This window comes from Saccostrea cucullata, unplaced genomic scaffold (genome assembly GCF_032062105.1).
Source record: "Saccostrea cucullata isolate Sc308-1 unplaced genomic scaffold, CSIRO_AGI_Scuc_v1 ctg13134, whole genome shotgun sequence".
Taxonomy (NCBI): domain Eukaryota; kingdom Metazoa; phylum Mollusca; class Bivalvia; order Ostreida; family Ostreidae; genus Saccostrea; species Saccostrea cuccullata.
The window spans coordinates 1-17,144 of NW_026920963.1; the positions used below are offsets into that span (position 1 = coordinate 1).

General features: G+C 30.8%; 1 protein-coding gene across 1 annotated transcript; it reads right to left on the reverse strand.

Annotated features, from left to right (window-relative positions):
* Positions 1-1,337: 1,337 nt before the first annotated feature.
* LOC134258859 (uncharacterized) lies at positions 1,338-4,347 on the reverse strand. The gene is made up of 3 exons (XM_062741448.1): positions 4,245-4,347; positions 1,834-2,037; positions 1,338-1,722 (listed from the first exon to the last, which is right to left on the reverse strand). The coding sequence occupies exons 1-3, from the start codon at positions 4,333-4,335 to the stop codon at positions 1,523-1,525; spliced, it is 495 nt and encodes a 164-aa protein (XP_062597432.1). The 5' UTR covers positions 4,336-4,347; the 3' UTR covers positions 1,338-1,522.
* Positions 4,348-17,144: the final 12,797 nt, after the last annotated feature.

Below are 17,144 nucleotides of genomic sequence, written 5' to 3' on the forward strand. Positions count from 1 at the left end.
AAATTATTTCCAAATTCAAAATGTTTGGTCAGTATGCTCCCCAGGTGTGTATGGCGTTACTCTAGCAATGTTAAAGCGATGGAAAAGGCCAGGACAAGAATTAACAGGGAAGCAATTAGGGTGGCTACAGCTCAGGGTGGGGCATACATTAAGCATCTACAACATGAGGGGGAGCATAGGGGTTTATTTCACGAAGATGGGGTACATTTATCGCAACTGGGGGAGGACTGGTTGTTGAACATTTTTCAAGGGGCAATCGAGCAATTTTATGTCTGGTAGGGTTGACGGCATACCCATCTTAAGTATTGAGCAGGCCCTGGTCGTGATGACCAATTGTGTTGGGGTACTGCCGCCGCCACCATGGTTCTTGCACCCTATTTTTGGCGGTTGCAGTGCCATAACCTTTTTGATTGGCTTAAACCAGCAATCAATGGTTATGACACTTGCAAGTGGCGTATTCCGACGCACCTCAACGCAATTGGAGGATTGCAACACATCAAGCACATTACATTGGTTGATTGTTATATTGAAGTTGAACTGTTGAATTTGTACATTGAATTGAAATTGAATATGCAATATTGATTTATATATTGATTAGTGGGCATTGGATAATACTTGACTGTTTAAGGGTAATTGACTATATTGTACATGTTTTGGTGACGTCCACGCACTTGTGACATACCCAGTGCTGGATCCACCTAATTTTGGGCCGTCACATATTTTGTATTGTTTGTTGATTGTTTTGAGGGGCAGCCCTGTGGTAGCCCCTAAAGTTGAGTATCACTGTGGCCAGATGCACCATAATAGACAATAAAAATATTTATCTTTTTGTCTATAGGGAATCTGAGATAACCCATATAAAAAGAATCTTCTATACACATAATAAAGAATAATCAATCAAATCTTCATATGCATATTGACATACATGTATTTTTTTTTTTGTTTCAGTATACATGTAAACATTTAATAATTCTACAAACTCAATCAGGGGGATCCGAATTTTTCCCTAAGCGGGGACACAGAACTCTCTGAATTCTCTAATCCTGGGCACCTATAATAATGGTGACACTGCATCATAGATATCATAGATTTGCCAGGCATGATTTCTGGTTTTCTTAATTTTCCCCACTCTATATTGAGGCAGAAATAAAAATTAATATACATCTATAAGGATAGGAGGTTTTAATAGCAAGAATTCTGCACAAATAAAATGATTTTATATCAAGACATAATCAGTCTTCTCAATTATATGAATAAAGCTTCTTTTAAAAAAAGGTCATGTACATTAAGAAAATTCGTATTTTTATACGGCTAACGGTTAATCGGCCAAAACGTCATGCGGTTAAATTGAAATATCATTATATTGATGAATATAATTATTCGACAGATGTTTTAAGAAATATTTTTTGAAAAATTCTTTCACCCTTAACATTCGAGTACATCGTACATTGTGAATAAAGGTACAGAAAGTTTCCAACGTGTACACAGTATAAAGTTATTTAGAGGCTGTCTACAACAATTGTTATGTTTTACTGAAAAGAAATGTTTTGATATCACATGCAGCCATCTTGTTTATCTCACAGGAATACGCCTCTCCCTCCCAGACTAGGACATTAACTACGGCATTTATTCTTGTATCACTGATCGTCTTCATAGTTGCCATTCTGGATGGTTTTCTACCTTGAAGACAATTTTGCAGCACCACTAGCATTAGTGAATTACCTGTTTTAATGAAACATATCCAATATATAATTTAAAAATGAAAATAAGCAAACATACACACAAGAACATTTGCTAATATGTGGCTCTTTATTTTAAAGAAACAAAACATACCCGCAACTTCTAGGCCTTCGAGAGCTGCTGTTACGTCGTCTGACAATCTTGACATCGTAAAACAAGTGATAATTATAGGACATTTTGTTTCAATTCTTTGATCTTTTCTGTGCCAAACTAGTTTGAGATCTTTTAGGAATAAAACTTGAAAGGAACCAAAATACTTCTGACATACAGGCGATGTCTCAATGCAATCAAATGTACCTATAAATGTTAATGGTAAATTGATAGACATATAGTTAACAAGTTATTCCATATTACACGTAGTCATATTCAGTTTTGTTCAGACAAGAAAGAAACAAAATACAAGATGTATACATTTAAGATAGGAATAACTTTAATAAAAACGTGTTTAAAATATTGAACATAAACTGGATTTTTTGTCCTCTTGATAAGATATTTATAATAATTGTAAATAACACCCAAGTAAATTCACTGTCATCATAGTGTCATGTCATAAAATTAGACAAGTAAATGCATATTACATTTGTTATAAAGGTTAAATATCAAATTTATTTTGATTAATTCCAAAGAAAGAATTTGGGACACAGTTTTAGCCCCATTCCTTCAATTTGTATTTTTGTCGGTGCGAATCACATTTTTTTTTTCATCAAGGTATCCGACTCATAAAAAAGATATAATTGTCTATTCTTAAATAACAATCCTGTATTATATACTTTGAAATTAATTCAAAACAGTTTAGAATATAAAAATGATTTAGCAAGATTTTTTTTTATTACAAACGTCATCATATATACATTAAGAGTAAATAATTAATTAAGAATGTATTGAGGTCTATGGGAACAAGCATTTTTTAGATTAAGTACTGTAAATGCAAACACCACTTCTTTGTGATTTATTAGAGAAAAGGTGCAACTCTACTGATTTTATCATAAACCATGTGTTTTTCGTTATTGGAGACAAGCAGCCATGTCTTAACGCAATCCATGAATTCTCCTGATATTCTTGACAACATCCAAAAAAATTAATACAAGTATAGGTAATAAACAACGATTATTCCCTGAATGTAGCATTATGGATAGCAATCGCTTTGCTGGGATATTTTCCATGATGCGCTAGCATTATTATGCCAGCAGAGCATTATTGCTTTTCATAACGCCATGTAAACTAAATAACGTTGTTTATATTTTAAATAATTGATAAAGGGTGTTTCACATCTCAATATTTGAAATCAAACAGAACTACAGTGCTTCTTTTTTAATAGTCATGCTTGTACATATTATTTTTTTTCTAAACCAATCTCTGGAACAATTATCTGAATACACTTGTTAACATTTGTTTGCTTTGTTCAACGATCATTTGTAAATAGTTGTTGGAGAGGGGTGAATTGATTGGACGCAACTAAACTCAATTAAAACAATTAGTTCTGATTCTGTTTTGTAATATTTATTCATTCTTATTTTCATTTTTGTAAATATATCTTTATTCAGAAAAAAAACAATAGAAAGTAACAAGCGTCAAATCTTATTATATTTTTACTTATTACATGTAAAGATAAATCAGGTACAGACTTTACTCTGTAACAGACTATAATTCCAGTCTAACTTACTATCGCGCATGTGCGTCGAATATTTGGTCTTCGCAAACATTTGAATTTTGCTGTGAAATTTAAAGAACAAACTGGCATGGTCCATGATAGACCATTTTTGATTTTGAAGTCATAAGATCAAATGTCAAGGTAATAAATTCAAATATTTTGTCTTTTTAAATACTTTCATCCGCGCGATATCCTGAGAGCTTTTGGAATGATACTTTATACCACAACTTATTATAGCTTAAGGACAACTTCTATTTATTATTAGATCATTAGGTCAAAAGACAAATGTCTTAAATTCATACATTCCCTATGTGAATAAAAAAAAACATTCATTTCCTTTCGATATCAGAAGAAGGTTTTGAGTATTTGCAGTTTACATTTTAACCATAACTCGCTAGTTTTTCCGCCTAATTGAAAGTGCCCTGTTTGACCCCCCCCCCCCCCCCACATCTGCACGTTCTCTTCATTTTTTCCTTAAACATGGAAGACCTATTCTCTGAATTAGCTTCTTATAAGATATGTCAATGATATATGAGGTAGAAGTGTCACCGATTGTACACGGAAAAACACATTTTATATATCTAATCAAATAGGATAATCAAAATTAAAGTTGGTATCTAAAAGCTTGGAGTCATTTTTGGTAACAACGAACTTAAACTGAATGATTCGATTTTTAAACATTTCTTTGTCATGAATTTAAACCAAATATAGAAGTCATATTTTGTTAGTCTCCTTTGCAGGGAGGGGGGTAAAAAGTTAACATATTTTTTATTACAAAAAAAGATACAACCTTTATACAAATATCATGAAATCAAAATTAATTATTGGTTAATTGATTTTAAAAATAGATTACCTTTGTACCTAGGTTTCTTGCATCTTTTATAGACAACATATGCAATGAAAGCACAGATCCATGGTGTTATTGATATAATAACAACAAACATCCCTGAGGATTCTAAAAATATTCATAGAATTTAAAATTTACCTTTAATGAAAAAATAAAGAAAAAGTTAACTACTTGACATTGTATAGTCAAGTAAAAAATAACTTAAATAGTGGATATCTAATATCTTCTACCTCTGCTTCATATTTGTCTACTGATTATAGAAAATATTTTAACCAACAATTAAATTGTCTAACAAACGGGATAATTGCAACTGTTTTTATTGTGAACTCTCCCTATTTATGTAGAAATATTCCGCTAGCATTTGCATATGATGTTTTACATCTTCCACCTTTTTCGATACGTATGTGCACGGTTAAATTTTAAGTCGCGGCAGGCTCCTCACTGACGCATGTAAGTAGATGTTAATGGGGTTTCAACAACATCGATTAAAGTCTCAATAGTCGTATAAATAATCCTGTCAAAATTGTTTTGACAATAGAATGTTAGTTTTACTAATTTATTTATAAGGCTCATGGCAGACGTGACGGATAAACAGGGAATGCTTACTACTTCTAGGCACCTAACCACACCTTGGTAGTGTTTAAGATCCTTTTATAGTTATGAGAACACAATATTATTTATTTTGATAGACAGAAATAAGGATGTAAATTTGATGCTGTTTTGTTGCATTTTATTTGACCATTAAGTGTTTCGTAAAAGTTAAAGCGCATAAAAAAATTAAATAATTTTTCGGTTCAAACCTTGACATAATACACCTGTTGTAAATTTTGTATCACTTTGCTAATAAGGTTTTTTTTTTCAATTTTTAGAGTACCATTTAATAAATAATGAACGTTAGGGCTCTTTTTTCAACAAAAATGATTTTTTTTCTCTGCATCTAGGTGTCATTATTCCAAGTCGAAAAATTACACTTGGTCATTTTTCATTCATTATTACCGAGGTCATTACTAGTATTTACAACGGCTTTTACATGCACTATCGCATTTAAATGTTTTTGTTTTCTAACTCTGTTTTTTGACATTTATAATTCATAGTAATTTGAAAACATTATCTTAGAATACCATACAGTACCCGCATCGTTATTCTTTACAGGATACACGACACGATAGGATATACGCACGATACGATAGGATACACGCACGATACGATAGGATACACGCACGATAGGACAGGATACACGCACGATAGGATAAACGCAAAACACGATAAACGCAAAATACGATACACGCAAAACACGATAAACGCAAAACACGATAGACCTGATATACGATCTTCACGATAGGATAAACGCAAAACCTGATAGGATTGTTTCAAAATGCGGAACGTTTTCTGACAAGACGAAAAGATTATTTTAAATTAAATACAAAGATCAAAGATTATTTAAATTAGATTATATTTTAATTTAAATACTTGAAGAGCTTCAAATCTAAACTATAAAGTACATTAAATTATTGAAAAAAGAACTTGAGATCTCTGTGGTAATTTTACAAAAGTTGTTTATTTATATATTATAAAGAAATGACAGTGATTAAATGGATTATTATGAAATTGAGACTGTATTTTTTATTTATTTCCTCTCAAGTGTATGAATTTTGAAACTCTATAAACATATTTATTATTTATGGGAAAATATACATTTTAATTTTATATTTAATAAATTTATCTACAAGTACCAAGTTATTTCACGGAAGAAATATATTCAATAAATTAAATATTTGTATTAGATATCTAAAGCTTACAATCTGCGATGTATCCAAAAGTCGCAATTAAATATTACATGTAATATCTTAAATAAAAATACAAGTAGAACATCAGCCGAAAGAAAGGTTTAAAGAAAACGGCTTTAACAAAATTAATAAATTTAACATGATTGATCTATCAAGAACTAAACAGTTCAGGAAAATTAATTTCTTGAATGGAAATCTAAATAATTGTTAAAATAATGGCGCTCTGCATTAATACATGTAAACTGTGTCATGAGAATATTGTCCTTTCTGACATAATTTATTTTTCAAATAAAATCTGCAACATGACGACAAATTTTCAAACAACATATTAATTGGAATTATTTCAATGTTTTATAAACAAGACGATGTATATCAATGAAGGACTTCTTTTGTCATAATGTACATGTATTATTTAATTGTTAACCTTGTTTATAAAACACATCAATTGTTTAAAAATGTTTAGGTCAATAATGGTCAACAGTTAAGGATGTAAAAAGATGCCTTTTTCTTTTGCTGTGAGTTATTTATGACTATTAGATATTTTTTATTATACATGTAGAAATGTAAAATTGTACTTGAGGGTTTCCTTTTATCTGTGTAATTTTTTAATCAAAGAAGGTGTCAACCATTCGATTTCGTGTTAAGTTCTAAGGGGTTATGTTTATAGTTTAAGTATGGTCAATTGGTCGAGTAAATAAATAAATTACATAATTAGGAAGTGAGAAGATTAACCGTAAATTAAATTTTTATGCACGAGTTTAGATTTTGATTGGTCAATACCTGTGCAGGGAAGCGTGGAACTCTCCGATATAGATTGTTTCCCCTACTGGGATCCATCTGATCGGAGACGGCAATAAAACAAGTTACACTTTAGTTACGCTTTCGCAAACCGTACTGGACAGGAGACTGGGTCAAAAGGGTCCAGTCCAGTACGGTTTGGGATGACTGTAAAATATATACAACCAGGGAAAGCGTAACTAAAGTGTAACTTGTTTTATTGCCGTCTCCGATCAGATGGATCCCAGTAGGGGAAACAATCTATATCGGAGACTCCACGCTTCCCTGCACAGGTATTGACCAATCAAAATCTAAATTCGTGCATAAAAATTTAATTTACGGTTAATCTTCTCACTTCCTAATTATGTAATTTATTTATTTACTTGACCAATTGACCATACTTAAACTATAAACATAACCCCTTAGGACTTAACACTAAATCGAATGGTTGACACCTTCTTTGATTGAAAAAATTACACAGATAAAAGGAAACCCTCAAGTACAATTTTACATTTCTACATGTATAATAAAAAATATCTAATAGTCATAAATAACTCACAGCAAAAGAAAAAGGCATCTTTTTACATCCTTAACTGTTGACCATTATTGACCTAAACATTTTTAAACAATTGATGTGTTTTATAAACAAGGTTAACAATTAAATAATACATGTACATTATGACAAAAGAAGTCCTTCATTGATATACATCGTCTTGTTTATAAAACATTGAAATGATTCCAATTAATATGTTGTTTGAAAATTTAAAACCATTAAATAATTACAGAAACTAAAAGAAGTGAAAAACAACTTAATGAAATAAGAAAAATAAAAATGTTTAAACTCATAATTTCTATTATCAGGTGTGATTTAGTTATAACTATTAATCTGCTACAATTTCAAATGTACGTTTACGCTAAGCTTTGACTAATGTACATGTAAACATTTATATATCAGATACTTAAAACCTGGTATTTATTAACGAACATTGAATGGCTAAATAATTTTTTCTTTACAATACAAAACAGAAAAATTAATTAACAAATATTAATAGAGTGAAATGCGACTGTTCTGACTAAATAATTATAAATCATTGCTATTAAACTCTGTGTGTACTGTTTCTAATAATAACAAAAAAAGAGGTTTAATTCTGCAAATGAATTATTAAATAAAACCTTAAGAATTACTTTAGACTGACCCGGTAATCTCATATGAGGCATATTTGAAGGGCGGGATGTTGAAAGTCCGTAACCAATTTAAAATTAGATAAACAAGATCTAACCAAATAGCCAAATATAATATTGAATTCTTAAATAAAGTTTTATACGTATGGCATGAAATCGATTAAAACTATAAATTGAAAGGTGTATTTACTTGTCTTGCATGGTCACGGCGGAATCAGACGACTTAATTCTGTTGTTTTATTTTTATAGTAGGATACCGTAAAAAAATAATGCGAGCTAATTTTCCTAGTTTAGAATGTTAGAACTATTTAATCTGTTTCTACGATCAATGAAATTGTTTCCTAGAATTAACTTTGTCCGTATTACGTAGAAAACCCGATGATCCGAAAGTGCATGAACAATAAGTGCAGTATTTTTTTTTCCAAGTCCATTAAAAGACTTATTTACATAAACATAATGGAAAAATGGTACGAAATGAAATAAATCAGCGGAGTGAGTTTAGGGACTTCATTTTATTAAATTAATTTATTTTAATTTTTATTGATTTGAACATATTTTATTGCACAAAATATAAACAATGGGATTGGGCACAAGTTCTAAAAACTTAAATCGCCCTCTCCGTACATGAGATATTATAACAGGATGAATTAGAAGTGTTCAACAGTTTGTACAAAATAAATAACAAGTAAATTAAATAAACTCTCATTGTGGACATATATAGACTGCTACATTATTGTTTATACAAATGGTTTTTAAAGAAAAAAAATGCGTACAATCAGTTAAATCTACCAGAATGCTGAATATAAGAATGTACAATAGAAAATAGATATTCATTTTCAGCAATACTGAGTGATGTATCCCCCCAGAGTAAAGTTCGAATGTCAACAATATGGACTTTATTAAATCTCAAGAACTTATCGAAAAACTCTTTCCTGGCCTCGTTGTAGTTAGGGCACGAGAAAAAATAATGATGTGTATTTTCTACCTTACCGCAGGAACATAATGGACTAGATATTATATTACATCTATAAAGATCAGCGTTTAGCACGCAGTTGTGCCGAAGCCGTGTATGCAGTATATTGTTGCGTCTTTTACCAAAATTAAAATATGGCGGAGCTTCTGTTGTTTTTTGTTTAATTTTACTTTTGAAAACAGACAAAGAGCTCGAAAGTCTGGTATTTAGTGGTAAGGAATTCCACTCATTTATTACAGTTGGTACAAATGATGATTTGTAGGTTTGCAATTTACATACAGGTATACTATAATTTTGTGAGTTTCTTGTTGTATATGCAGAAGCATTACATCGCATATCAGGTATAATCTCAGATAGGTAATCTGGTACTAAATCATTGTGAATTTTGTACATGGTATTTAATCTTTGGATCTTGCGTCTGTCGCTGAGTGGTTCCCAGCCTGTTTCAAAATACAAAGAGTCTCTAGAGGCAATCATAGTTAGTCCAGTAACAATCCGAGCTGCGTGTAGTTGCAATTTTTCTAATTTTTCAGAATCGATGGATAGACAACCACCCCATACAACTGAAGCGTACTCAAGTTGGGGACGGATAAATGAAGTATACATAAGTGAAAGGCTTTTTCGATTTATTTTAAACTTAAGTTTTTTCAAAAGACCTAATTTTTTGTATGCATTAGACAGCAAGATTTCAATGTGAGATGACCAACTTAAGTTGTATGAAAACGTTACCCCTAGATGCTTATGAGTTTGAACATATTCTAATTGGCTATCCTGGAAAAGGAGTTTTGGAAATTCTTTGTTTTTTCTTGTGTTAAAAAATACAACCTTAGTTTTAGAGGGATTAAATCTTAGCAACCATTTTATAGACCACTCTTCAAGAGATAAAAGATCATTATTCAAATGACCTTCTATAGATTTGACACATCTAGATGCATACTGCAAACTGTTATCATCAGCAAAAAGTCTACAAAAGCTTGACATCTTGTCAGCTACATCGTTCACATAAATTAAAAATAACAATGGACTTAATACAGAGCCTTGTGGAACACCTGCATAAAGGGATTCAGTAGGGGATACCAGGTTTTTGTATATCACTCTTTGCGTTCTATTCTCTAAGTAGCTTTTTTAACCAACTATACATATCTTTCTTTACACCATACATTTTTAATTTAAATAAGAGTCCTTTGTGCCAAACACGGTCAAAGGCCTTAGATAAGTCACAAAAAATCATACAGCAGGATTTGCCTTCATCAATATTTCTAACAATGTTATCATATGTTTCTAACAACTGATATACAGTAGAGTGACCAGGTAAGAAACCAGCCTGGTATTTATAAAAAATATTGTTAGAGTGAAAATAGTTGTAAAAGTGTTTAAATACAATACGTTCCATCACTTTACTGACACAGCTTAACAATGAAACAGGTCTATAGTTAGATAAAACTGCAGGATCATCTTTTTTAAACAAAGGGATCACATTAGCTAATTTCCATTTTTTTTTGGAAAAACACAGTCTTTCAGTGAACGGTTAAACAATAAGCATAGAGGTTTAACAACAGATAATTTTGTTGATTTTAACATTTTATGGCTAATACAGTCTTCTCCAATGGCTTTATTGACAGGTAATATAGATAAAATGTCAATAATTTCTTGTTCACAAATAAAGATATTGTCAAAAGCACTATTACACTCAATGTTTTCTTTAGGTAATTCAGTCGTTTCATCATCAACACATGTAATTGAAGCAAAGTAAGTGTTGAGTACCTGTATCTTATTTTCATCAGAAAAAGCAAAATTAACATCACCTGATGCAGATGTGTACTGTAAAGGGGGGATGTCTGTGGTTGATTTACTTTTAAAAGTTTCTCTTAGAAGTTTCCAGTAAAGCTTAGAGTTGTTTTTACTTGAATCAATTAGTTGTAATTCAAGAGTATTTTGATAATTTTCAATAGCATGTTTTTTCATGTTATTAAATTTATTTCTTATATGCTTAAAATTATCCCAGTCACTCTGTTTATCACTTTTTTGTGCTTTTCGTCTCAATCTATTTTTTTCCCGATGGGTTTTCCTTAATAGTGAATCAAACCAAGGTTTGTCTTTAGGTCTTATTAATACTGATTTTTCCGGTACACATTCCCTAACGAGATCTAAATATTTGGTTGAAAAATTTTCGGTAGCTTCATCAGTTGATTCTGCATTGCAAATAAGATTTTCCCAGTCAGCATTTTCTATAAGGTTATTAAGTTTTTCTATATTAGCATTTTTGTAATCCCATATTTTCCTAACATAAGGTTGACTTTTGATGATACTAGATTTTAGAAAAACGTAAGTTGCTTTATGATCAGTTAGTGTACTCTCTGTGTTTATCACGCCTGAGTGGAGTGCTACAAGGTCTGAGCTGATCAAAACTGGGTCAATAAGAGTATTCGAAGTGTATGTAGTTCGTGTCGGTTCGCTGATTGTGTTTGTCAAGTGATAATTCAGCATGATGTCTTTAATAGGAAGTGTGCGAGTATTGTCAAGGAAATCAACGTTCAAGTCACCTACAATTATAAATTTGTTGGATATACTTGATACTTTTTCAACTGACCATAAAAATTTGTCCCAAAAGGATTTTTCGCTATTGGGTGGACGATATATACAACAAAGGAAAAGATTACAGGTAGGTTTGTGGCAACGCACTTTGAAAAAATTACGCACTTTGACAAATTTTTTCAAAGTGCGTAATTTTTGGGACAAAATCAACGCACTTTGAAAAAATTTTTCAAAGTGCGTTAAATTTGGGACCAAATCAACGCACTTTGAAATATTTTTTCAAAGTGCGTTAAGAGTCTACATCAATACATTTTACCATGGAGACACTTAACGCACTTGGAAAAAAAAAAATCATATTTTATTCATGGAAAGTTTTTATTTGTTATTTTTCTTTCAAAAAACTAAGCCTAACCCTAACCTCAAAAATGAATTGATTTACTCCCGTCAAAAGGAGGAGAAGAAGGGTATAAGATCCCCAAGTCTAAATCTTTATCTTTCCAATACATAGGTGTCGGTAACAAACGGGGTAGGGGAGCAATAAACCTAGAAAGGGTATGCTGCATTTTCAATGTTTATACGATGTATATATATCTTTCCAAAATAAGAGGAGGGACTTATCCCCCATCCCCTCCCCTGGCCCTTCGCCCAGTCTCGATGTGTATGCTATTCTCAAAGCATTCATATAATTATGTAACTATTTACCTAACTGGTATGACTTTGAAAACTTTCAATAATAAATGAGTTAATCAAAACAGATGAAAACTATAATTTTTAAGTACAGTAAAACGTATGAGAGAGAAAGAATTTTCATAGTTTTGAACGATAAAATTGGCCCCTTTTTATTATGATAAATGATAAGTTGCTTGAAGCTGTCCTCTGTTAGTGCCCCCTATACACCTTTAACATCTACTTATCAAAGACTACAATTTAAAAAAAAAAAGAAACGAATTAGTGAACTTAAACAATCGTCACTTTTTTTCAAGACCCTTTAATTTTCCCTTTTATTTTATCAAAACTTTAGATATTTAAAACGTCAATATCTCAGGTCCTACAGTGACTTTATCATAAAAAAGTTATTAAACCAGGATCTGTTATCTATCATACTGATTATTTGAAGGAATATTGATCAATCTTTAAATTTTTTCAAAGTGCGTTAATATGATCGATATTAACGCACTTTGAAAAAAAAAATATTTTTTTCAAAGTGCGTTAGCTTGGTCCCAAATTTTAACGCACTTTGAAAAATTTTTTCAAAGTGCGTAATTTTTCAAAGTGCGTTGTAACATAGGTTCACTTATTTCTATCCAGACGCATTCGATTGACATAGGTTCAAGGTCAATGCGACGAATAGCACGAAAACATGAGGAAACATAGATAATGATACCCCCACCATTAGAATTTCTGTCTTTGCGAAAAATTGTATCATAACCTTCAATCATAATGTCACTATTACAAATACTTGAGTCCAAGTGTGTTTCCGTGAAACATAAAATATCAAAATCCGTAATTAATGCTGTTACATTTTCATTCTCATGTCGTAAACTTCTGATGTTTAAATGAAAGATGTCCAATGTGTGTATTTGATCATTTGTAGGTCCCGGATTTATTTCAATGTCCCCTGACAAAAAATGCAAGAAAAAAATAATTGAAACCAAAATTGCAGGTGCAAAAAGTTTTGAAAAATACCACACATTTTTTGTAGTTTAAACCATTTCTTCGTAGAATTTATCAAATATAAATGTAGATTTTTGACATCTAAAAAAGGAAAGAACACTTTTTGGATCGTACATCTGCTATTGTAGTAATAGTTACCAATAGCGGCTCGATATTGCTCGATAGAATTACCTATCTTTGATTAAAATATTGATACATTTTTCTTTTAAAATAGATTGTAGAGCCGCAAGGTATAATTTGTGAGAGCAATATCGTAAATTGAGAGGAGCATACATACAAGACTGTGAACACATGAAAATGGAGAAAAACAAACAAAAACAAAAGAAAATTGGGGTAAAAAGAAAAAAAAATAAAGTACAAAACAAAACGGTAAATCTTTGTTATTCAGTAATAAATGACATATGTAAAAAAGAACGACCGATCACCATGAACAAAAAGAAACCAAATGACATAATCAAAGGAGAGCAAGTGGGTGAATAGTGCTATATTTACATAAATGTAGTGCTTAATAGCTACATATAATATAATATGATACGTAAATTGATATTTTGTGTCCTTGGGATTGTAAGTGGCAGTCTTGATGAATGTCTCACATGTTTTGGTTATTTATAATTCGTTTACCCTTTAAGGAGATTTTCAAGATCCTCGAATGAACGTACTTCGTAACGGTGTCCCTTCTTTTCAAAATTAATGAAAATTCTCCCCTTTTTATTCAACATTCAAGCGATGAGATGATTTTTTTAATCTATAAATTGCACAATTATTTAATATATTTTGAATTAAATCTTTGATAAGTTTGTTCAAACAAGTTAAGAACAAAATCCCGAAAATAAGTCGATGCGTTTCATTAGAACCAGGTAGTATTTGAGGTTACTAATGGACCTCAGGTGAGAAATCAGTACAGATTTGTTGACGGTGATAACACACACGGACCGAGATGTCAGTTAGGGGAGAAGGGGGAGGGGTTGGGTTGACCGCACAGGAAGACAATGTGCTAATTAGAGAGCTACACATACGTGTCAGTTTTCTGGTAAGGAAAGGTCTTCGACTTATTTTGATTTTTGGCATCCCGATGGATTTTATTTTCCGTTTATTTCCACGCCAAAAAGGTACGCTGTTAAAAAACATCATGTTTTTCCCTATATATATTATTTCTATGTTATCTACTGCCAGATAAATTAATGAAAAACTTCTATTTTACAGTAACAGCCATGGTGTTATAAATTAGGTAGAATATTTTCATGCATTAAATTTTATCATTTTGATTATTTTTTTTATTAATTTAGACATATATCAGGGAATTTATAATTAGCTTTAAAAAATAAATTTAAAATTTGAACGTATATGGCCAAAATCGTTGTAAAAATTATCTGGATCAATGTCTTATTATATTTCTTACATCAAAAATTTTAATAATTGTGCATACATGCAGATCAGAGGCGTAAACATATTCCTAACGTTATCAGACGATAAACAAGAAAAAACAGAACATTGCATAAAAAAAACATAATTATCAATATCCTGCTTATTATTCATTTATTTATTTGGTTTTTGTGTACGCGAACATCGTAGCTTACCAATAATCTTTCTCCGGTAACTCTAATTCATTTAAGAAAATCATATTAATAGTATTTAATTTTGACAAAATAAATCATACAATTTGATAAATTATTTTTAATAAAATAGACCAGGTGGGGTACTACTAAACAGAGTACGCTAGAGTACGATAGAGTACTTTAGAGTACGCTAAAAAAATTGTTTAAGTTAATGCAATTAGATTGCTTATTTATGTGTATACATCTAGATTAAACATTATTATAAACTTATAATGCAACATTTGTTTCAAATATTTGTTTTTAGCGATATTTTATATAAATTATAATCATAGTTTAAAATGCTAGAATTATTTCAATCTTTTCTACAATCATTGAAATTGTTTCCTAGAATTAATTCTGTCTGTAACCCGATGAAAATCCGGTGATCCGAAAGAAAAACCGATGATCCGAAAGTGCATGTACCATAAGTGCAATAACTTTTTTTTTAAATTTCATTAAAATTCTTATTTACTTAAAGTTATGGAAACATCGTACAGATAAAATAAATCAGCGGATTGAGTTATGTGATTTTTTTTTATTTAAATTCAAGCTGGGAAATGATTTTTCAAATCTTTAAATTGTACAATTATTGAATTGATTTAGAAGGGGAAAAAATCTGTCATGAGTGTACATTTAGTTCACGCAAGGTGTGAACACAATCCCCGAAAATAGATACTGTTTGACACAAGGTGAGAGAGCAGTTCAGGTATGTTGACGGTGAAAACACACGGGCAAGCTATCATTTAGGGGGCTAGGGGAGAAGGGGAAGGCAGTGTGCTGATTAGAGAGGTACACGTACGTGTCAGTTTTTATGGCAAGGAAAGCTCTTCGATTTGACACGCAGGTGCATTATATTTTAGTTTATTTCCACGCCGAAAATATAAGCTGTTCAAAGCCATCAATTCATGTTTTTTCTTGTTTATTATTTTAGATTTTCTAATGCCAGATAAAATAAATGTAAAACTTCTATTTTATAGTAACTGCCATGCATGGTGGGATAAAACGGGTAGAGCATTTTCATGCATTACATTTGATAATTTTGATATAATTCTTTTTTTAAATTTAGACATATTAAGAAATTTAACTAATTAGATAGTGATAAAAATGAATTCAAAAAATTGTACTTATACGGAGAAAATCTGTGTAAAAGTTATCTGGATCAATGTCTTAAATGCTTAAAGCTTCGTTTTTACTTGTTTTTAAATCAAGATTTTAAATAATTGTGCATACATGTGCATGCAGATCAGAGGCGAAAACACATTCCTAATATTACCAGACGACTGATCGGGAGAAAAAATGAATATATTTAAAAAACATACATATAAATCCTCTGCGAATTATAATTAAAATTTTCCGTGACTTACCGAAAATCATCCTCTAATGACTCATTTCCATGGATTAAAAAAAAAAAAAAAAAAACAGGGAGTCGACTATTTCATTTTCAAAAATTAATTTTGATTCTCTGCTTGTCTATGGTATGCTTATTTTCTTAATTTAATATATTATTAATTGTTTAATTTATTATCTATATTAATTATATATTTATTCTTTTCCTCCCACGCTTTAATATTTTTTTAATGATGAAAAAATAAGGAATTAACTATCATTCCTCTTTCTTGGTTAAAACAATCTTATTTTAGTTAAGAAACTCGGAATACCTCGGTAGTTTCTTCCTGTAGTAAAGATAAAAAGTGAGGGTTTCCGAATATACACGATAAACGCAAAACACGATACACGATAGAACCTGATAAACGATCTACACGATACACGCAAAACACGATAAACGGAAAACACGATAGAAAACGCAAAACACGATAAACGCAAAACACGATACGATAGGATACACGCACGATACGATAGGATACACGCACGATAGGACACAATAGATTTGTAAAGAATAACGATGCGTGTACTGTACATATATACATACTGTATTTACAATAATTATGGAGGATCAGATATTACAGGAGAACAGACAGTGTCAAAAGTTTTGTTGATAAATATATAACATCTTCATAAGAATACTGGCTCAGTGCCTGTAATCAAATTACAGAATTTTATGCATGTAATATTTAGATACACATAGTATTTCTGCACCAAATAAAATCTTTTCCAAGTTAAGTAATGCATTACATTCCAGTAAATAATGAAATTCGTTTCCTATTTATTTATTATTACATTAAGGTAGGTCCCTAGTACTGGATCTTCTTGTGATTGTTCAAAATAATTGTTCTCAAATATTTAGATTGTTCATACTAAGGTATGACGAATTGGTAAAAAGAAGGGGTTGTCAAAGTGATATATTAAAAATATTTAATATGAAAGATAGCCATGGATTACTGATGCCATTTTTTTGTGCAGTAGTATTAATTATAAAGATTAA